The sequence below is a fragment of the Globicephala melas genome, chromosome 6 (genome assembly GCF_963455315.2).
Source record: "Globicephala melas chromosome 6, mGloMel1.2, whole genome shotgun sequence".
Lineage (NCBI taxonomy): Eukaryota > Metazoa > Chordata > Mammalia > Artiodactyla > Delphinidae > Globicephala > Globicephala melas.
In genome coordinates, this window is record NC_083319.1 from 43099391 (window position 1) to 43122074 (window position 22684).

The 22684-nt window shown below is 35.0% G+C and overlaps 1 protein-coding gene and 1 pseudogene across 3 annotated transcripts in view; one reads left to right on the forward strand and one right to left on the reverse strand.

Moving 5' to 3' along the window:
* VPS13A (vacuolar protein sorting 13 homolog A) overlaps positions 1-22684 on the reverse strand; it is a 242039-nt gene that overhangs the window by 140167 nt on the left and 79188 nt on the right. For all 3 annotated transcript variants that reach the window (XM_030876971.2, XM_060300819.1, XM_060300820.1), the window contains exons 23-26: positions 12648-12786; positions 11976-12057; positions 10597-10751; positions 9916-10072 (exon numbers count right to left, since the gene is read on the reverse strand). In XM_030876971.2, coding sequence (XP_030732831.2) covers positions 9916-10072; positions 10597-10751; positions 11976-12057; positions 12648-12786 — 533 coding nt within the window. The remainder of the gene's footprint in view (positions 1-9915; positions 10073-10596; positions 10752-11975; positions 12058-12647; positions 12787-22684) is intronic.
* LOC115863793 (translation machinery-associated protein 7-like) lies at positions 2576-2769 on the forward strand (annotated as a pseudogene).

Here is a 22684-nt window from a genome sequence, read left to right on the forward strand (position 1 = left end):
GCCAAAATGGATCAAAAAAACAAGACCCAAGTATACACTGTCTACAAGAAACCCACTTTAAATATAAAAGTACGTATAGATTGAAAGTAAACAGATGTTGAAAAATACATTATGTTAACACTAATAAGAAGAAAGCAGAGATAGCTATATAAATTTTCAGACAGAGCAGACTTCAAAGCATGCAAAAGTTATCAGGGATAAAGAAAGGCATTATACAATGATAAAGGGGTCAATTCTCCATTAGAACACAACAATCCTTAAGGTGTACTTATCTAACAATAGAAAGCAAAAGTGATAATACTGCAAAGGGAAATAAATGAACCCACTACCATATTAGAACACTTCACACTCCTCTATCAAAAATGGACAGATCTAGCAGACGAAAAATCAGTAAGGACACAGTTGAACTCAGTAATACCATCAAATAACTGGATGTAATGGATATCTACAGACTACTTCATCCAGCAAGAGCAGAATATTCATTCTTCTTAAGCTCACATGGAATACTCACCAAGATCAACCACATTCTCAGCCACAGAACACACCTTAGCAAATTTAAAAAAAAGAAATCATACAACATCTGCCTTCAGACCACAACAGAATTAAAATAGAAATCAATAACAGAACAGTTGGAAAATTCCAAAATATTTGGAGAATAAACAACACACTTCTAAGTAACACCTAAGTCAAAAAAGAAATCTTAAAGAAAGAATTAAAAAACACTTGGAACTGAACAAAAATGACAACACACCTAATCAAAATCTGTGGGCTATAGTGAAAGCTGCACTTAGAGGGAAACATAGCATTGAATGCATATATTAGAAAAGAAGATTTAAAATCAATTGTCTATGCTTCCACATCTTAGGAAACTAGAAAAAGAAGAAGAGAACAAATCCAAAGTAAGCAAAAGTAAAGAAATAATTAAAATTAGATCAGAAATCAATGAAACCAAAAGAAATCATTAGAGAAAATCAAAGAAACCAAAAGTGGTTCTCTGAAAAAAATCAACAAAGTTATACATCTCACCAGGCTAACTTAGGAAAAACAAAGAGAACACAAATTACTAGTATCAGAAATGAAACAGAGGACATCACTATAGGTATCATGCACATTAAAAGAGTAAAGAAATACTATGAACAACCCTGCCCACCAATTTGATAACCTAATAAAATGGAACAATTCCTTGAAAGACATACCCTGTCAAACTCACACAGGAATAAACAAACTGAATATCTATTAAAGACATTAAGTCAATAATTAATACCCTTCCAAAACAGAAAGCACCAGGCCCAGATGGGTTCACTAGTGAATGTTAACAAACATTTAAGGAAGGTACTATACGAATTCTGTACAAGCTCTTTCAGACTATAGAAACAGAAAATACTTCCTAACTCATTCTATGAAGCCTGAATTACCCTAATACCAAAACTACACACACAAACACACAGACCAAAAAAAACGGGGGAAAGGAGGAAGAAGGGAAGAAGAGAACTACAGGACAGGAATTTTCATAGGAATTTTCATTAACACAGATGCAAAAATCTTCAACAAAATAATAGCAAATTAAATCCAACAGTGGAAAAAATTATGCACCATGACCAAGTAGGATTTATCCCAAGATAACAGGCTGGTTCAACATTCAAAAATCAACTGACATAATCTATCACATCCATAGGCTAAAGAAGAAAAACCACATGATCATATAAATTGATGCAGAAAAGGCATCTGACAATATCCAACAACCACTCATGATAAAAGCTCCCAGTGAACTAGGAATAAAAGAGAACTTCCTCAACTTGATAAAGAGTATCTTCAAACAACCTACAGCTAACATCATAATGGTGAGAAACTCAAAGCTTTCACACTAAGGAACAAGTAAGGATGTCCTTCCCCTCTTACCACCCATTTTCACATTGTAATGTAGGTCTTACCAAATACAATAAGAGAAGAAAAGAAATAAAAGGTATACAGACTAGGATGCAGACTGGGATGGAAGAAATAAAACTGTTCACAGATTACATGATCATATATGCACAAAATCTAAAAGAATCAACAATAAAAAAACTCAAACTAGTATGTCATTATAGTAAGGTTGCAGGATACAAGTCAACGGCTTTCCTATATACCAATAAAGGACAAAGTGGAATTTGAAATTAAAAACACAATTTTCATTTACATTAGCACCCCAATAATGTAATTCTTAGGGAAAAAAATTTAATAAAATATGCACAAGACCTCTATGAGGAAAACTACAAAACTCTAATTAGTGTTTAGAGTTCAAGAATCCAAATATATGGAGAAATGATCCATGTTCAAGGATAGGAAGACTCAACAGTTCCAAGATGTCAGTTATTCCCAACCCGAGCTATAGATTCAATGCAATACCAATCAAAATTCCAGGAACCAATTCATGTATACTGACAAATTGATTCTAAATTTCATAAGCAGAGGCAAAAGACCCAGAATACCTAAGACAATACAGACGGTCCCCAACTTAAGATGGTTTGTATCATGATGGTAAAAAAACTTATATCCACATCTGGTGGCAGGGTCTGGGGAAGGGGCGGCAGGCGCCATGTCGGGCCGTGAAGGTGGCGAGAAGAAGCCCCTGAAGCAGCCCAAGAAGCAAGCCAAGGAGATGGACAAGGAAGATAGGCATTCAAGCAGAAACAGAAGGAGGAGCAAAAGAAACTTGAGGAGCTAAAAGCAAAGGCCACGGGGAAAAGCCCCCTGGCCACAGGTGGAATTTAGAAATCTGGCAAAAAGTAAGCTGTTCCTTGTGCCTGAGGCAATGATGATCCTTAGTTCCATTCCTGTTTAAACATCTGGATTAAACATCTGGATTCCCTGCCATAACATCTGTTGCCACCTATAGCTGGAATGAAGTGTTGTCTTGGAACCTATTGTACATTTAAGAATAAACTTTTGTGAAAAAAACCAAAAAACAAAACAAACAAAAAAAGACTGATAAACTTACAACTACTGTACCCTTACAACCATACTGATTTTCACTTTCAGTACAGTATTCAATAAATTATATGAGATATTCATCACTTCATGATAAAATAGGCTTTGTGTTAGATGATATTGCTCAACTGTAGGCTAAATAAGTGTTCTGAGGATGTTTAAAGTATGCTGGGCTAAGCTACGATGTTCAGTAAATCAGGGGAATTAAATGCATTTCAGCTTAGAATATTTTCAACTTACAATGGTTTGTTGTGACATAATACCATCGAAAGTTGAGGAGGATCTATATTAAAGGAGAAGAACAAAGTTGAAGGACTGACACTACCTGATTTTAGAACTTGCTATAAAGTTACAGTAATCAAGGCACTGTGGTACTGGCAAAAGAACAGACAAAACACATCAATAGAACACAACGGAGAGTCCAGAAATAGACTTCCCTAAATATACTCAATTGATCTTGGACTAAACAGCAAAAGCAATACAATGGAGAAAGACAGTCTTTTTGACAAATGTTGATGGACTAAACGGATATCCACACACAAAAAACCACCCTTCACAAAAATCAGCTCAAAATGGATGATGCATCTATATATATAATACAAAACTATAAAATTTCAAGAATATGGGAGAATATCTAGACATTCTTGGATTAGCAATGACTTTTTTTTTTTTTTGCGGTACGCGGGCTTCCCACTTTTGTGGCCTCTCCCGTTGCGAAGCACAGGCTCCAGACGCGCAGGCTCAGCAGCCATGGCTCATGGGCCCAGCTGCTCCACGGCATGTGGGATCTTCCCGGACCGGGGCACAAACCCGTGTCCCCTGCATCAGCAGGCAGACTCTCAACCACTGCGCCACCAGAGAAGCCCGGTAATGACTTTTTAGGATCCAACACCAAAGGCATGATTAAGGAAAGGAAGAATCAATAAACTGGACTTCATTAGAAATAAAAATTCTTCTCTGCAAAAGACTATAAGAGAATGAAAAGACAAGCCACAGACTGGAAGAAAATATTTGCAAAAGACACATATGATAAAGGACTGTTATCCAAAATATACAAAGAATTCTTTAAATTCAACAAGGAAACAAACAATACAATTTAAAAAATTGGCCAAAGAATTTAACAGAGACCTCACCAGAGAAGATATACAGATGGCAAATAAACATATGAAAAGATGTTCTACATGTTATCATCAAGGAAATGAAATTAAAACAACAGTAAGATACACTACACACCTTATTAGGATGCTCAAAATTCAGGCCATTGACACCAAACACTAGTGAGGACATGGAGCAACAGGAACTCTCTTCATTACTGATGAGGATGCTAAAAGGTACAGCCACTTTGGAGAATGTTCGAGAGCTTCTTATAAAACTAAACATACACTTATATTAGACTCAACAGTTGTGCTCCTTGGTATTTATCCGAAGAAACTGAAAACTTATGTCCACACAAAAACCGGCATATGGATGTTTACTGCACCTTTACTCAGAACTGGCAAAACTTGGAAGCAACCAACACATCCTCTGGTACTTGAATGGATAAACTGTGGTACATCACACAGTGTATTAAGTGCTAAGAAGAAATGAATTATCAAGTCATGAAAAGACATAGAGATAACTTAAATACATATTAGTAACTGAAAGAAGCCAGTCTGGAAAAGCTAGATAGTATATAATTCCAACTATATGACTTTCTGGAGAAGGCAAAACTATGGACAAAGTAAAAAGATGAGTGGTTGCCAGGGATTGAGGGATGACAGGAAAGGATGAATAGATGGATCACAGAGGGCTTTTAGGGCAGTGAAACTACTGTGTACGATACTGTAATATTGGATACATGTCATTATACATTTGTTCAAATCCCTTAGAATGCACAACACCAAGCTGAACCAAGTAAACTACAGAATTTGGGTGTAGTGTGTCAATGTAGGTTCATCAACTGCAACAAATGTATCACTCTGGTGGAGAATATTTATAATGTGAGAGGCTATGCCTGTGTAGGTGCAGGGGATATATGTTAAATCTCTATCATCTGCTCAACTGTGCAGTGAATGAAAAACTGCTCTAAAAATAAAGTCTATTAAAATAGTTTTAATGTCACCTCTACACATAATAATGTTCTTATGCTAAAAAGGAATATAATGAAATTAAACTAGTGAATAGTTTGTCTTTTCCTTTAATTGAGGTATAAATGACATAAAACATTATATTAGTTCCGGGTGTACAACATGACTCCATATTAATATACATTGTGAAATGATCACCACAATAAGTTTAGTTAACATCTGTCCTCACACTTACTTAGAAATTCTTCTTCTTGTGATGAGTACTTTTAAGATTTGCTCTTTCAGCAACTTTCAAATATGCAAAACAGTATTATTAACTACAGTCACCATGCTGTACTTTACATCTCTATGACTTACTTTATAACTGGAAGTTTGTGTCTCTGGACCCCCTTCACCCATTTTCTGCACCACCCCCCCCACCTATGGCAACGACCAATCTGTTCTCTGTACTACCTTGGTTGGTTTTTTTTTTTTTAGATTCCACATATAAGCAAGATCATACCATATTTATCTTTCTCTGACTTATTTCACTTAGCATAATGCCTTCAAGGTCCATTCATGTTGTCACAAATGGCAAGATTTCATTCCTTTTAATGGCTGAGTAGCATTCGATGGTATCTACTGGGCTGGCCAAAAACTTCGTTTGGGTTTTTCCATAAGCTATTATGGAAAAACCCGAATGAATTTTTTTGGCCAACCCAACAGACAGCACATCTTTATCCATTCACCCATTAATGGACACTTAGGTTGCTTCCATATCTTGGCTATTGTCAGTAATGCTGCAATGAACATGAGGGTGCACATATCTTATCAAGTGAGTGTTTTTGCTTTCTTCAAATAAATACTCAGAAGTGGAATTGCCAGATCAGATGGTAATTCTATTTTTAACTTTTTGAGGAACTTTAATACTAGTTTCCATAGTGTCTGCACCAATTTACATTCTCATCAACAAAGCACAAGGGTTCCCTTTTCCCACATCCTCACCAACACTTTCTATTGCTTGTTTTTTTGATAATAGCCATTCTAACAGGTATGAGGTTATATCTCATGGTTTTGATTTGCATTACCCTGATGATTAGTGAGTTGAGCATCTTTTCGTGAACCTGTTGGCTAGTTGTATGTCTTGTTTGGAAAAAATGCCTATTCAGATCCTCTGTCCATTTTTGTTTGTTTTTTTCCCTATTGAGTTGTATGAGTTTTTTATATTATTTTAGATATTAACACCTTATATCAGATATACGAATTGCAATTACATAACACTATTTCATAGACTGGCTTTTCATTTAGTTGATGGTTTCCTGTGCTGCGCAGAAGCTTTTTAGTTTGATATAGTCACATTTGTTTATTTTTGTTTTTGTTCCCTTTTGGGAATCAGAACCAAAATAATCATCACAAAGACCAATGTCAAGAAGCTTACTGCTTATGTATTCTTCTAGGAGTTTTATGGTTTTAGGTCTTACATTCACATCTTTAATTCATTATGAGTTAATTTTTATTTATGGTGTAAGACAGTAGTCCATTTTCATTCTTTTGCATGTGGCTGTCCAGTTTTACCAGCATCATTTATTGAAAAGTTACCCTTTCCTAAACGTATATTCTTGGCTCTTTTGTCATAAATTAATTGATCACAGATATGTGGGCTTATTTCTGGGCTCTCTATCCTGTTCCACTAATTGATGTGTTTGTTTTTATGCCAGTACCATACTGTTTTGATTACTATTGCTTTGTAATATAGCTAGAAATCAGGGCTCATGATGTCTCCAGCTTTGTTCTTCTTTCTCAAGATTGTTTTGGCTATTCGGGTCTCCCACGGTTCCACACAAATGTCAGAGTTTCTTGTTCTAGTTCTGTGAAAAATGTCATTGGTATTTTCATAGAGACTGCATGGAATTTGTAAACTGCCTTAGGTAGGATATACATTTTAACAGCATTAATTATTCCAACCCATGAGGCACAGAATATCTTTCTGTTTATTTGTGTTTTTTTCAATTTCTTTCATCAATGTCTTATAGCTTTCAGTGGATAGGTCTTTTACCTCCTCAGTTAAATTTATTCCTAGGTACTTTGTCCTTTTTGAGTCAATTGTAAATGGTGTTGTCTTCTTAATTTCTCTTTCCTGATAGTTTGTTATTAGTGTATAAAAATGCAACAGATTTTAGTATGTTGACTTTGTATCCTGCAACTTTAATGAATTTGTTGATTAGTTCCAACAGTTTTTTTGGTGGAGTCTTTAGAGTTTTTGTACATATAATATCGTGTCTTCTGCAATAGTGACAGTTTTACTATTGGGTCAATTAATAAATCAAAAGAGAAATTAAAAAATACCTTGAGACAAATGGAAATAGAAATACAACATACCAGGGGGCTTCCCTGGTGGCTCAGTGGTTGGGAATTCGCCTGCCAATGCAGGGGACGTGGGTTCGTGCCCTGGTCCAGGGGGGATCCCACCTGCCGCAGAGCAGCTAGGCCCGTGTGCCACAGCTACTGAGTCTGTGCTCTAGAGCCCGTGAGCCACGACTACTGGGCCCACGAGCCACAACTGCTGAAGCCCACATGCCTAGAGCCCACGCCCCGCGGTGTGAGAGGCCACGGCAGTGAGAAGCCTGCACAACACAAGGAAGGGTAGCCCCCACTCGCCGCAGCTGGACAAAGCCCACACACAGCAACGAACACCCAACGCAGCCAAAAAAAAAAAAAAAAAAGAAATACAACATACCAAAATTTACGGGATGCAGCAAAAGCAGTTCTAAAAGAGAAAAGCATGGATGTCTACTTTAAGAAACAAGAAAAACCTCAAATAAACAAAATTACTGTTTACACATCAAGAAATTAGGCAAAAAAAAGAACAAAACCCAAAGTTAGAAGTAAAAAATAACAAAGAAGAGAGGAGAAATAAATGAAATAGAAACCAAAACACAGCAGCAAAGATCAATTAAACTAAAGAGCTGATTCTTTGAAAAGACAAAATTGACAAACCTTTAGCTAGATTCACCATGAAAAAGAGAGAGGGCTCAAATAAATATTATCAGTTATGAAAAAGGAGATGTGACACATGATACCACAGAAATTTAAAGGATCATAAGAGACTAGCATGGATATTTTTATATGTTAACGAATTGGACAACCTAGAAGAAATGGATAAATTTCTAGAAACATACAACCTTCCAAGACAGAATCATGAACAAATAAGAAGTCTGAATAGAGCAATAAGTCCTAAGGTCGAATCAAAACCTCCCAACAAAAAAAAATCCAGGAATAGATGGCTTCACTGGTGAATTCTATCAAACATTTAAAAAGAATTAATACCAATCCTTCTGAAACTCTTCCCAAAAAAATAGAAGAGGAGGAAACATCTGCAAACTTATTTTACGAGGCCAGCATTACCCTGATACCAAAACCAGACAAGGACGCCACAAGGAAAGAATATTCATCAGGCCAATATTCCTGATGAATACAGATGCAAAAATCCTCAACAAAATATTACCAAACCAAATTCGATACTATATTAAAAGGCTCAAACACCAAGATCTAGTGGAATTTGTTCCAAGGATGTTGCAGTTCAACATCCACAAATCAATCAACATGATACACCATGTTAACAAAATGAAGGATAAAAATCATATGATCATCTCAATAGATGCAGAAAAAGCATTTGACAAAATTCAACATCCATTTAATATAAAAGCTTTCTACAAAGTGGGAATAGAGGAAATGTATCATAATAATAATAGGCCATCTATGACAAGCCCACAGCTAATATACTACTCAACAGTGAAAAGCTGAAAGCTTTTCCTCTAAGATCAAGAAGAGAAGGATGCTGACTTTGCCACTTTTGTTCAACATAGTATTGGAAGTCCTAGCCAAAGCAATTAGGCAAGAAAAAGAAATAAAAAGCACCCCAATTGGAAGTGAATAGTTTTTCTTAATATTCTGATGGAATTCATGAACCATTCAGAATTATGTTTCAAGGAAAAACCTCAAAATGTAAAGGAGGGAAAAAAAAACAAAAAACTCTTCTAAAAGCCTGCCAAAGCAAACAGAAACATTTTCTAAGATATCATATAATTTATATGTTAGGATTTGGGATATAAATTGTTTGTGGTAGGCAGAATATTTACACACCCCTCCCACAAGGATGTCCATGCTCTAATCCCACTAAACCTGAGAATATGTTATTTCATATGGTAAATGTAACATTACAGAGATGATTAAGGTTAAGATTAAGGGGAAATTATCCTCAATTGTCCAAATGCACCAAATCTAATTACCTTAGTTTTTTAGAGTGGAAGAAAAAGGTAGAAGAAAAGGTTAGAGAGATTACAGCATGAGAAGGATCTAACACCCCATAATGGTTCTGGGATATAAAAAAAAATTAGTGCAAGGACCTAGAGAGGCCTGTAGGAGCTAAGGCCAATCCTCACCTTATAGGCAGCAAGAAAACAGGCTTAAGCCATATAAAACTAAATTCTGCCAACACCTGAGTGAGCAAGAAAATAGATATTCCCCTACAGCCTCCAAAAAAGAAGTCCTGTTGACAGCTTGATTTTTTCACACTGAGACTTGTGTCAGACATCTGATATACAGAACTTTAATAAATCTGTGGTAAATTGTTACAGTATCAATAGGAAACTTATTCAGTATTTTAGTATTCAGTTAAGTAGACTTAAAATTAAACCATTTTCCTTAATGAGAAAAATTGTCTTCATTTTCTCTCTAGTCTACACCTTAAGATTCCAAAGTATAATATGAAAGTTGAAGACTAACACATTTCTTTGATAATATTTTATCATACGTACTGACTAAGCACCTAGAGAATTTATCTCCAGAAGGTAATCAAACAGTAAAATTAATTAATTTAGTTTTTTAAAACAGAGATTCTTACCAAAATATTCTGGGCATTTTAAGCAGACCTCTTTCAAAAAGGCATTTGCTTTCAAATCAAATGTTCGAAGCTCAATGACTGTGCCCAATCCCAAGACATTAATTTCTACCACAGGTAGTTCACAATCTCCAACAAGGTGACAGAATTGAATCAAAACCTGGAAAAGAAAGAAAAAAGAAACTACGACTACCTAAAACAAAAAAATTGTTTATATTGATGGTGGCTATATATGGATATGTGAGGTATACGTGTAGTATAAATGACACATATTTAAATTTAGGAGAGATTTTATACACACACATACACAATACACACATTGTACAAATTATTTTCAATAAATATATACTGAATAACAACAATACCTCTAAACTCTTAATTCTTTTTTTTTAAGTGAAAGCAGATTTATTTAGAGAGATACACAGTCCACAGGCAGAATGTGGTCCCTCTCAAAAGGTGAGGGTGGCCAAACCTTTAATTATTGATTAAGGAAATTAATCTTAAGATTAATTAATTAAGAAAGGGGAGGGAGAACCACAAGGTAACATCTGGATTGAGTTTAAATAGGATGAAAACAACACTGTCTATTAGTAATGAGACTATATAAATGAGCTGTGAATAGTAGAAATGACTGACAATTTAAATAAGCCATATTAATTTTACCATAGTACATACAATGCATACCTCTGGCACTTCAAATCTTATTTTATATTCAGTCATATTTTTTGAACAATCTGGCTTTTGAAGCTTTTCTTGTTGAGGACTTTTAATTCTAGATGGAGGTTGAAGAGGCTCTTCCAAGGGACTACATGGGGCATCAAAAAACTCCTCATCTGAATCTAAATACCATAGAACATTTAAGTCAATAATCAAAATGACTGATTTAATAATAACATTCTAATAATTTTTCTGAAATAAATATGAACACTAAAACACTATTTCAAAAAATTGAATGTAAGGTCAAAAATAAATAGAAAAGAATATAAAGATTACATGTGAAAAAATAACATTCTTAACAACAAAATGTATGGAAAATTACAAAATACAATCTTTAGCTTAATGAACATCATCTTTAAAATCAAGATACTAAAAACTGCTAAAGAAAATTTCATAGCGAATGCCAAGGCCAATTATTACATACATGATGAATACTGAAAGGAACACACTAATATGCTCACTCTACCTGGAAACAGGTAAACAGGACTTAGTTACAAACACTGCAATATTAAAAGTAGAAGGCAGGCCCTAAAATTTGAATGGAGAAACTAAGATCAAGCACTACTTCACATATGTATGACTATATAGGAATATATATATGATAGTAAATTTCTACAACATGCTATTTAAATGGACCCCAAATCTAGTAAAACCATTAAAAGAAGGTTTAAAGGAAACTAAAATCATCTAAGTATATCCCTAAGAACATAAAATTGAATTTTAGGGTAGATGATCTCACAAACAACATTTCCTCCCCCTCCCCACCCACCCTGGTCACTACACAGAAAGGAAAACATTCTCTAGAAAACTGAGGATCAACATGGCAATTTCTGTTGTTTAACATTTACAATTTTTAAAGTTTTAAAAATAGAAAAATACATTTATTTTTCTTTCTAATGCAGCCAAAAAAGCATGTATTTCATAACAAAGTATTTACCAGTTTTCATATGTTAATGAAGGTATTAAGGCTTGATTTTTCCTTTAATAACAAAAAAGGAAGTGTAAAAAAAAAAAATTACTATAATGAAGATCTCCAAAAGCTAAGTAACACATTATAAATTAGACACAAAGTTTCATGGGGTCTCTTAGATCACAAAGGATAAAGATGATTAATTTGCTAGTGGTCCCTGTGATTATGGGGTTCAACTTTTATATACCAAAAAAAAATCCCACTGCAAAAGCAACTTTAAGGAACATCCAAATTACACTGTTTTAAAGGAATTTTAGTGAAATTTTGTGGATAATATGCAAATATCTGCTATTGCCTGAAAGTTTTTATGTGGTCTCAAAATTTTTTCATAATATATTTATAACAAGGAAAATTTCCTAAAGTAGTTTCATTTTACCATCTTCAACACATGGAATTTCCAAAGAAGAAAACTTTTTCTGTGAAATCTGTGATGTTCCCAAAGAAGTGGATCTTTGAATCTGGAAGGAAAGTTAATTCACTGTCAGTTAGCACACAGACTTTTATTATACGTTCTAAGACAATTCTGACAACACACACACACACACACACACACACACACACACACACACACACACACCTCAATCTGAATTAACTGGAAAAAAATCCAGCCTGAATTAGAAAGTTAATTTGTAAAATGTAGATTTAAAGAAGTGCTTTTACAATTTCAAGGCTAAATACAAATTGCAGAACTGTTATAATCAGTTAATCAGAACTGTTATAATCATACGTATACACACAGAGACATGCATGTTTCTATGTGTGTGTATTAGTATGTGCTATAAACATTTTCAAAAAACTAGAGAAGCAGTAGTTAACCATTGAGGAGAGGGACTGGAAAAGTGAAGAAAGGTAGACTTATTATTTCATTCTTTTGTTTACTATTTGCACCTTTTACTATTTCATCATTCTGTCTTTCAGTATGTAATTTAAAAAGTCTATTCACAATGAATTGAATTGTTTTACCCAAAATTTCTGTGGCTGTTACAAATACTGTTTGTGGAATTTTCTTTTTTAACTCGTGCTTTCATTAATTTTGAAAATACATTACCTGAAATGGTTTGACAGGGACATTTACTTCAGTTGCAGGTGGGGGTTTTGGGATGCTTTCAATCAATTCCAATATCCCTTGCAGTTTTTTATCTGAGATTCGTAAAGAAATCAGTGGTAAGTTTCCAAAAATCTTGAATCTGTTTCAAAAAGACAGAAATCATTATAAAAAGATGACTGTTCATCTTAAATTATCTAAGAATAATAAAATGTGATTTTAAGTACTAAATATTATCTACACAGTCCATGGGACAAATTATCTCACAATCTACAGTCAAATTCCCATCATTTTACCTTATTAACCAATCTCATCAGCTGAACTAATGTCATTATTTTTCAAAGGCTTATTTTCTATTATTATTATGTTTACTATCCCTCTGCTATTTTGCCAATGCCGATTGACAATCACTATTTATGAAGTGTTTACTACAGACAGGCATTAAGGAAAACACTTGATATGCATTATCATAAATAATTCTCACAACCTAATAGGAGGGAGACAACCTATTTCTGCTCGCTGTTTCTTATAAAAAAGAAATGTGTACATATGTACATGGTTCCTATCAGGAAACTAAGGTTGGCAGGTACAAATAACTTGTCCAAGAGATTATATATTTAAAACCAGGTTTAGAAATCAGGTCTGAATGAAAAATCAAAATCATATAAGTAGATGCATGTAACAAAATCCAATACCCATTCACCATAAGAACTCACAGTAAACTAGAACAAAGAAGAACTACCTCAACTTGATGACGAATATCTTTGAAAAACTTACAACTAACATCATACTTAACAGTGAGAAACTCAATGTTTTCCCACTAAGATTAGGTGCAAAACAAAGATATCCCTCTCACCACTCCATTTCAACATCACACTGGAAGTCCTTAAATGCAGTAAGCCAAGAAAAGAAAACAAAAAGCATACAGATTGATAAAGAAGACATAAAACTGTCTTTGTTCACAGACGACACGATCATCTATGTAAATTATCTAGAAAAAAATTCCTGAAACTAATAAGCCAACACAGCAAAGTTGTAGGATATGAGGTTAATATGTAATAGTGAATTACTTTCTTATATACCAACAATGGACAAGTATAATCTAAAATTAAAAATACAATACCATTTACATTAGCACCCCAAGAAAGTAATACTTAGGTATAAATCTAACAAAATAAATACAAGATCTGTATGAGGAAAACTGTAAAACTCTGATAATATATTAAGAACTAAATAAATGAAGAAATATTCCACATTTAAGGGTAGGAAGATTCAATCTGTCAAGATGTCAGCTCATCCCAAACTAATCTATATAGATTCCATGCAATCACAATCAAAATCCCATCAAGTTATTTAATGGATATTGACAAACTGATTCTAAAGTTTAAATGGAGGGGCAGAAGACCCAGAATAGCCAACATAATACTGAAGAAGAGCAAGGTTGGAGGGTTGATATTCCCTGACTCAAGACTTACTGTAAAGCTACAGTAAGCAAGACGCTGTGCTATTGGCAAAAGAATAGATAAACAGATCAATGGAAGAGAACAATGGAACAGAACAGAGAGTGCAGATACAGACCTCCATAAATATAGTCTACTGAATCGCTGACAAAGGAGCAAAGGCAAAATAATGGAGCAAAGACATTCTCTTCAACAAATGGTGCTGGAATAAATGAATATCGACATGCAAAAATTAATTCAGACAGGCCTTACACCCTTCACAAAAGCTAATACAAAGTGGATCACAGACCTAAATTTAAAATGCAATACTATAAAACTCCAAAAAGATAAATCAAAGAAAACTTAGATGACCTTTTTAGATACTTTTTAAATGATCACTTTTTAGATACAACACAAAGGCACAATTTATGAAAAAAATAATTGATAAGCTGGATTTGGTTAAAATTATAAACTTCTGGGACTTCCCTGGCAGTCCAGTGGTTAAGACACCACACTTCCACTGCAGAGGGCACAGGTTTGATCCCTGTTCGGGGAACTAAGATCCCACATGCCGGCGCCAAAAAAATTAAAAACTTCTGCTCTACAAAAGACAATGCCAAGAGATTTAGAAGACAAGCGACAGAGTGGGAGAAAATATTTGCAAAAGATAGAACTCATAAAGGACTATTATCCAAAAAGTTCAAAAAAATTTTTTTAAGTTTATTTTCTTATATAGCAGGTTCTTATTAGTTACCCATTTTATACACATCAGTGTATACATGTCAATCCCAATCTCCCAATTCATCCCACCCCCACCCCCCGCCACTTTCCCCCTTTGGTGTCCATACGTTTGTTCTCTACATCTGTGTCTCTACTTCTGCCCTGCAAAACGGTTCACCTGTACCATTTTTCTAGGTTCCACATATATACGTTAATATACGATATTTGTTTTTCTCTTTCTGACTTACTTCACTCTGTATGACAGTCTCTAGATCCATCCACGTCTCTACAAATGACCCAATTTCGTTCCTTTTAATGGCTGAGTAATATTCCATCGTATATATGTACCACATCTTCTTTATCCAGTCATCTGTCGATGGGCATTTAGGTTGCTTCCATGACCTGGCTATTGTAAACAGTGCTGCAATGAACACTGGGGTGCATGTATCTTTCTGAATTATGGTTTTCTCTGGGTATATGCCCAGTAGTGGGATTGCTGGGTCATATGATAATTCGATTTTTAGTTTTATAAGGAACCTCCATACTGTCCTCCATAGTGGCTGTATCAATTTACATTCCCACCAGTAGTGCAAGACAGTTCCCTTTTCTCCACACCCTGTCCAGCATTTGTTGTTCGTAGATTTTCTGATGATGGCCATCCTAACTGGTGTGAGGTGATACCTCATTGCAGTTTTGATTTTCATTTCTCTAATGATTAGTGATGTTGAGCAACTTCTCATGTGCTTCTTGGCCATCTGTATGTCTTCTTTGGAGAAATGTCTATTTAGGTCTTCTGCCCATTTTTGGATTGGGTTGTTTCTTTTTTATTGAGCTGCATGAGCTGTTTATATATTTTGGAGATTAATCCTTTGTCTGATGACTCATTTGCAAATACTTTCTCCCATTCTGAGGGTTGTCTTTTCATCTTCTTTCTGGTTTCCTTTGCTGTGCAAAAGCTTTTAAGTTTCATTGGGTCCCACTTGTTTATTTTTGTTTTTATTTCCATTACTCTAGGAGGTGGATCAAAAAAGATCTTGCTGTGATTTATGTCAAAGAGTGTTCTTCCTAATTTTTCCTCTAAGAGTTTTACAGTGCCCAGTCTTACATTTAGCTCTCTAATCCATTTTGAGTTTATTTTTGTGTATGGTGTTAGGGAGTGTTCTAATTTCATTCTTTTACATGTACCTGTCCAGTTTTCCCAGCACCACTTATTGAAGAGACTGTCTTTTCTCCACTGTATATCCTTGCCTCCCTTGTCATAGATTAGGTGGCCATAGGCGCGTAGGTTTATCTCTGGGCTTTCTATCCTGTTCCATTGATCTATATTTCTGTTTTAGTGCCAGTACCATAGTGTCTTGATCACCGTAGCTTTGTAGTATAGTCCGAAGTCAGGGAGTCTGATCCCTCCAGCTCCGTTTTTTTCCCTCAAGACTGCTTTGGCTATTCGGGGTCTTTTGTGTCTCCATTACAAATTTTAATATTTTTTGTTCTAGTTCTGTAAAAAATGCCATTGTTAATTTGATAGGGATTGCATTGAATCTGGAGATTGCTTTGGGTAGTATGGTCATTTTCACAATATTGAGTCTTCCAATCCAAGAACATTGTATATCTCTCCAACTGTTTGAATCATCTTTAATTTCTTTCATCAGTGTCTTATAGTTTTCTGCATACAGGTCCTTTTTCTCCCTAGGTAGGTTTATTCCTAGGTATTTTATTCTTTTTGTTGCAATGGTAAATGGGAGTGTTTCCTTAATTTCTCTTTCAGATTTTTCATCATGAGTGTATAGGAATGCAAGAGATTTCTGTGCATTAATGTTGTATACTGCAACTTTACCAAATTAATTGATTAGCTCTAGTAGTTTTCTGGTGGCATCTTTAGGATTCTCTATGTATAGTATCATGTCATCTGCAAACAGTGATAGTTTTACTTCTTCTTTTCTAATTTGTATTCCTTTTATTTCTTTTTCTTCTCTGATTGCCGTGGCTAGGACTTCCAAAACTATGTTGAATAATAGTGGCGAGAGTGGACATCCTTGTCTTGCTCCTGATCTCAGAGTAAATGCTTTCAGTTTTTCACCATTGAGAATGAGGTTTGCTGTGGGTTTCTCATGTATGGCCTTTATTATGTTGAGGTAGGTTCCTTCTATGCCCACTTTCTGAAGAGTTTTTATCATAAATGGGTGTTGAATTTTGTCAAAAGCTTTCTCTTCATCTACTGAGATGATCATATGGTTTTTATTCTTCCGTTTGTTAATATGGTGTATCACATTGATTAATTTGCGTATGATGAAGAATCCTTGCATCTCTGGGATAAATCCTACTTGATGATGGTGTATGATCCTTTTAATGTGTTGTTGGATTCTGTTTGCTAGTATTTTGTTGAGGATTTTTGCATCTATATTCATCAGTGATATTGGTCTGTAATTCTCTTTTTTTCTAGGATCTTGTCTGCTTTTTGGTATCAGGGTGATGGTGGCCTCAAAGAATAGAATGAGTTTGGGAGTGTTCCTTCCTCTGCAATTTTTTGGAAGCCTTTGAGAAGGATGGGTGTTAGCTCTTCTCTAAATGGCTGATAGAATTCACCTGTGAAGCCATCTGGTCCTGGGCTTTTGTTTTTTGGAAGATTTTTAATCACAGTTTCAATTACATTACTTGTGATTGGTCTGTTCATATTTTCTGTTTCTTCCTGGTTCAGTCTTGGAAGGTTATACCTTTCTAAGAATTTGTCCATTTCTTCCAGGTTGTCCATTTTATTGGCATTGAGTTGCTTTTAGTAGTCTCTTAGGAAGGTTTGGATTTCTGCGGTGTCTGTTGTAACTTCTCCTTTTTCATTTCTAATTTTATTGATTTGAGTCCTCTCCTTCTTTGTCTTGATGAGCCTGGCTAATTGTTTTATCAATTTTGTTTTATCTTCTCAAAGAACCAGCTTTTAGTTTTATTGATCTTTGCTAATTGTTTTGTTTCTATTTCATTTATTTCTGCTCTGATCTTTATGATTTCTTTACTTCTGTTAACTTTGGGTTTTGTTTGTTCTTCTTTCTCTGGTTCCTTTAGGTGTAAGGTTTGATTGTTTGAGATTTTGCTTGTTTCTTGAGGTAGGCTTGTATTGCTATAAACTTCCCTGTTAGAACTCCTTTTGCTGCATCCCATAGGTTTTGGATCGTCGTGTTTTCATTATAATTTGTCTCTAGGTATTTCTTGACTTCCTGTTTGGTTTCTTCAGTGATCTCTTGGTTGTTTAGTAACATATTCTTTAGCCTCCATGTGTTTGTGTTTTTTACGTTTCTTTCCCTGTAATTATTTCTAATCTCATAGTGTTGTGGTCAGAAAAGATAACTGATTTGATTTCAATTTTCTTAAATTTACTGAGGCTGATTTGTGACCCAAGATATGATCTAACCTGGAGAATGTTCCGTGCACACTTGAGAAGAAAGTGTAATCTGCTGGTTTTGGATGGAACGTCCTATAAATATCAATTAAATCCATCTGGTCTATTATGTCATTTAAAGCTTGTGTTTCCTTATTAATTTTCTGTTTGGATGATCTGTCCATTGGTGTAACTGAGGTGTTAAAGTCCCCCACTATTATTGTGCTACTGTCTATTTCCTCTTTCATAGCTGTTAGCAGTTGCCTCATATATTGAGATGCTCCTGTGTTGTGTGTATATATATTTATAATTATTATATCTTCTTCTTGGATTGATCCCTTCATCATTATGTAGTGTCCTTCCTTGTCTCTTGTGACATTCTTTATTTTAAAGTCTATCTTATCCGATATGAGTACTGCTACTCCAGCTTTCTTTTGATTTCCATTTGCATGGAATATCTTTTTCCATCCCCTTTCAGTCTTTATGTGTCCCCAGCATACATATATGGGTCTTGTTTTTGTATCCCTTCAGCAAACCTGTGTCTTTTGTTTGGAGCATTAAATCCATTCACGTTTAAGGTAATTATCGTTATGTATGTTCCTATTACCATTTTCTTAATTGTTATGGGTTTGTTATTGTAAGTCCTTTTCTTCTCTTGTGTTACCCACTTAGAGAAGTTCCTTTAGCATTTGTTGTAGAGCTGGTGCGGTGGTGCTGAATTCTCTTAGCTTTTGTTTGTCTGTAAAGCTTTTGATTTCTCCGTAGAATCTGAATGAGATCCTTGCCGGGTAGAGTAATCTTGGTTGTAGGTCTTCCCTTTCATCACTTTAAATATGTCACGCCACTCCCTTCTGGCTTGTAGAGTTTCTGCTGAGAAATCAGCTGTTAACCTTATGGGAGTTCCCTTGTATGTTATTTTTCGTTTTTCCCTTGCTGCTTTCAATAATTTTTCTTTGTCTTTAATTTTTGTCAATTTGATTACTATGTGTCTCGGCATTTTTCTCCTTGGGTTTATCCTGCCTGGGACTCTCTGCGCTTCCTGGACTTGGGTGGCTATTTCCTTTCCCATGTTAGGGAAGTTTTTGACTATAATCTCTTCTCATATTTTCTCAGGTCCTTTCTTTCTTCTCCTTCTGGGACCCCTATAATGCGAATTGTTGCATTTAATGTTGTCCCAGAGGTCTCTTAGGCTGTAGGCTGTCTTCATTTCTTTTCATTCTTTTTTCTTTATTCTGTTCCACGGCAGTGAATTCCACCATTTTGTCTTCCAGGTCACTTATCCATTCTTCTGCCTCAGTTATTCTGCTATTGATTCCTTCTAGTGTATTTTTCATTTCAGTTATTGTATTGTTCGTCTCTGTTTGTTTGTTCTTTAATTCTTCTAAGTGTTCTTTAGTTCTTCTAGGTCTTTGTTAAACATTTCTTGCATCTTCTCGACCTTTGCGTCCGTTCTTTTTCCGAGGTCTTGGATCATCTTCACTATCATTATTCTGAATTCTTTTTCTGGAAGGTTGCCTATTTCCATTTCATTTAGTTATTTTTCTGGGTTTTATCTCGTTCCTTCATCTGGTACATAGCCCTCTGACTTTTCATTTTGTCTATCCTTCTGTGAATGTGGTTTTTGTTCCACAGGCTGCAGGATTGTAGCTCTTCTTGCTTCTGCTGTCTGCCCTCTGGTGGATGAGGCTATCTAAGAGGCTTGTGCAAGTTTCCTGATGGTAGGTACTGGTGGTGGGTAGAGCTCTCAAAGAATACTTAAAGCTGAATAATAAGAAGACAATCTGGTTGAAAAATGGACCAAAGATCTTAACAGACACCTCACCAAATAAGATACATAGATAGCAAATAAGCAAAGATGTTCCACATTATGTATAATCAGAGAAATACAAATCAAAATAAGAATAATGAGATAGTACTACACACCTACTATAATAACCAAAATCAGGAATACTGACACCACCAAATAATGGCAAGGATGTGGAGCAGCAGGAACTCACAATTACTGCTGACTGAAATGCAAAAGGGTATAGCTCCTTTGGAAGACAGTCTGGAAGTTTCTTAGAAAACTAAAGATACTCTCACCATATGACCCAGCAATTGTGCTCCTTGATATTTACCCAAAGGAATTTAAAGTTATGTCCCCACAAAAACCTGCACATGCATGTTTATAACAGCTTTACTCAGAATTTTATATGAATCAAGTTTATCCACAAAAATTTTATATTCCAATTTTATCACCAAAACTTGGAAGCAACCAAGATGTCCTGCAGTAGGTAATGGATAAACTGTGATACATCAGATAATGGAATATTATTCAGCACTAAAAAAAAATGAGTTCTCAAGTCATGAAATGACAGGGAGGAACCTTAAATGCATATTACTAAGTGAAAGATGTCCATGTGAAAAGGCTTTCTCTTCTCTAATTCCAACTATATGACATTCTGAAAAAGGGAAAACTATGGACACAATAAAAAGATCAGTGCTTGCTAGGGCTTGAGTGTGACGGGGAGGGATGAATAGAAGATTTCTAGGGCAGTAAGAATACTCTATATGATAAACTCTATATGATACCACAATTATGGCTACATATTATGCATTTGTCCAAACCCATTCAAGGTACAACACCAAGAGTGAACCATAATGTAAACTATAGACTTTGGGTAATTATGATGTGTAAATGTCGGTTTATCAATTCTAACAAATGTACCACTAGGTGGGGGATGTTGTTAATGGGAAGGCTATGCATGGGTGGATGCAGGGGGTGTATGGGCAATCCCTGTAGCTTCCTATCAACTTTTTTGTGACACTAAAACTGCTGCAATATGAAGAAAGTCTTTAAAAAGTAATAATGATTTTAAGAGACTGACATCAAAGAAAGAATAAGTTTTCGTTCACCATTTTTATCCCTGCATTTTAACTTACTTTTTCAATCACACACAATGCTAAAAATATACCTGAATTACTTGAGAAAATTATAAGCTTTCTTTTACCTCCAGTAACCTAAGTATTTGTAACTAATCCCATACATCCTAATTTAACAGGTACATATTATAGATCTGTCTCATTAATGTACCTAAACTTTTCAATTTCTTTAAATATGCCAGCTTAACAACCTGAGTATGGCAGGTGCCAAAATAATACCTACCAAATAACAGAGGATTTCCTTTTATCTGCCTTAAACTTTTTAAGCTCAAACTTCAAAGGAAGTTGCCTGATACTTGTAGAGTTCCAGGACTTTATATAATGTCATATCCACTTTATATTGCTCACAACTTACAAAACTGAAATCAAATGCTTCTCAGATTTCATCTTTCTAAATCATTATAGTTTCTGCTTGTGATTGTTTTCGGCACAATTTTCTGGTCCTAACTTATAGCCATTTTAGTATCATAAGAATACTAGTACAGAAGGCTTTCCTGGTGTCTTCTGCCTTTATTCGTTGCGTCTGGGTATAACGCACTGAACCAGAGTTTGGCAAAATATGGCCATGGATTAATCCAGCCTGCTGCTTATTTTTGTAAATAAAGTATTAACTGGAATACAGCTATGCCCAGTTACTATGTACTGTTTATAGCTGCTTTCATGCTAATATAGCAGAGTTGAGTAGTTGTGACAGACAATACAACTTCAAGCCTAAAACATTTAATATCTAGCCCTTTAAAAAAGTTTGCTGACTGTTACACTGGATTAATCTCTCATACTCTTGCATTCCATTATCTGTCTATATATAGACATTTTAACCAACTGTTTTAATTCCTGCTAGGCTATGCATATTCCCTACATTACTGGACGTAAATTCTCCCTAATCATAGATTAACAGAGCAATCTAAAGCAAGGGAAGTTAGCCATTTCTTCTCTCAGAGTAATATCACTTTTTTTTGGTACCCTGTAACATCCTAGATTTTAGCATATTTAAGTATAAAATGCTGAAAAAAAATCTATTCGTAAACATGTTTGCAACAGGAAATTACATACATCTTTGTCCTTTCTCACATACTGACAAACTTTAAAAGAAATATCAGACAACAGTAAATAGGCAGGAGGACATTTGGGAAGGAAGCCAAAGAACCTAAGCGTGTCTAAAATTAACCTATACCTAATGCTTGATTGTAAACTACAGCAAAATGTATAGAATGGTTTTCTTTCCTCTTCTCTTTCTCAAACCAAATTCCTGGCATTCCTCTGCTTTAAGACACTCAGAGTCCCAGTTTGATACTCTTGAATAAGGAAGTCTAAGAGAATGAGAGTAAACTGCACAATGTTTTCTAGAGAATTGAGTCCTATAATTTGAAAGGCAAAAAAAAAAAAAAAAGACGGCGTGTAGGTTTCTCTTAGGTCTCTTCCTTTCACATGGTGACAACAGTAAGTAGTATGAACCGGGTCTGCAACATAGCATATGGGAAAAAGACCAGGCTATCACTACTTCCTACTATCCCTTCCATCCATACTTGAGCCACAAAACCTTGAGCACTGCTACATGAGCATTCTCTTCTTGCCTCTCTAGTAACAATTTC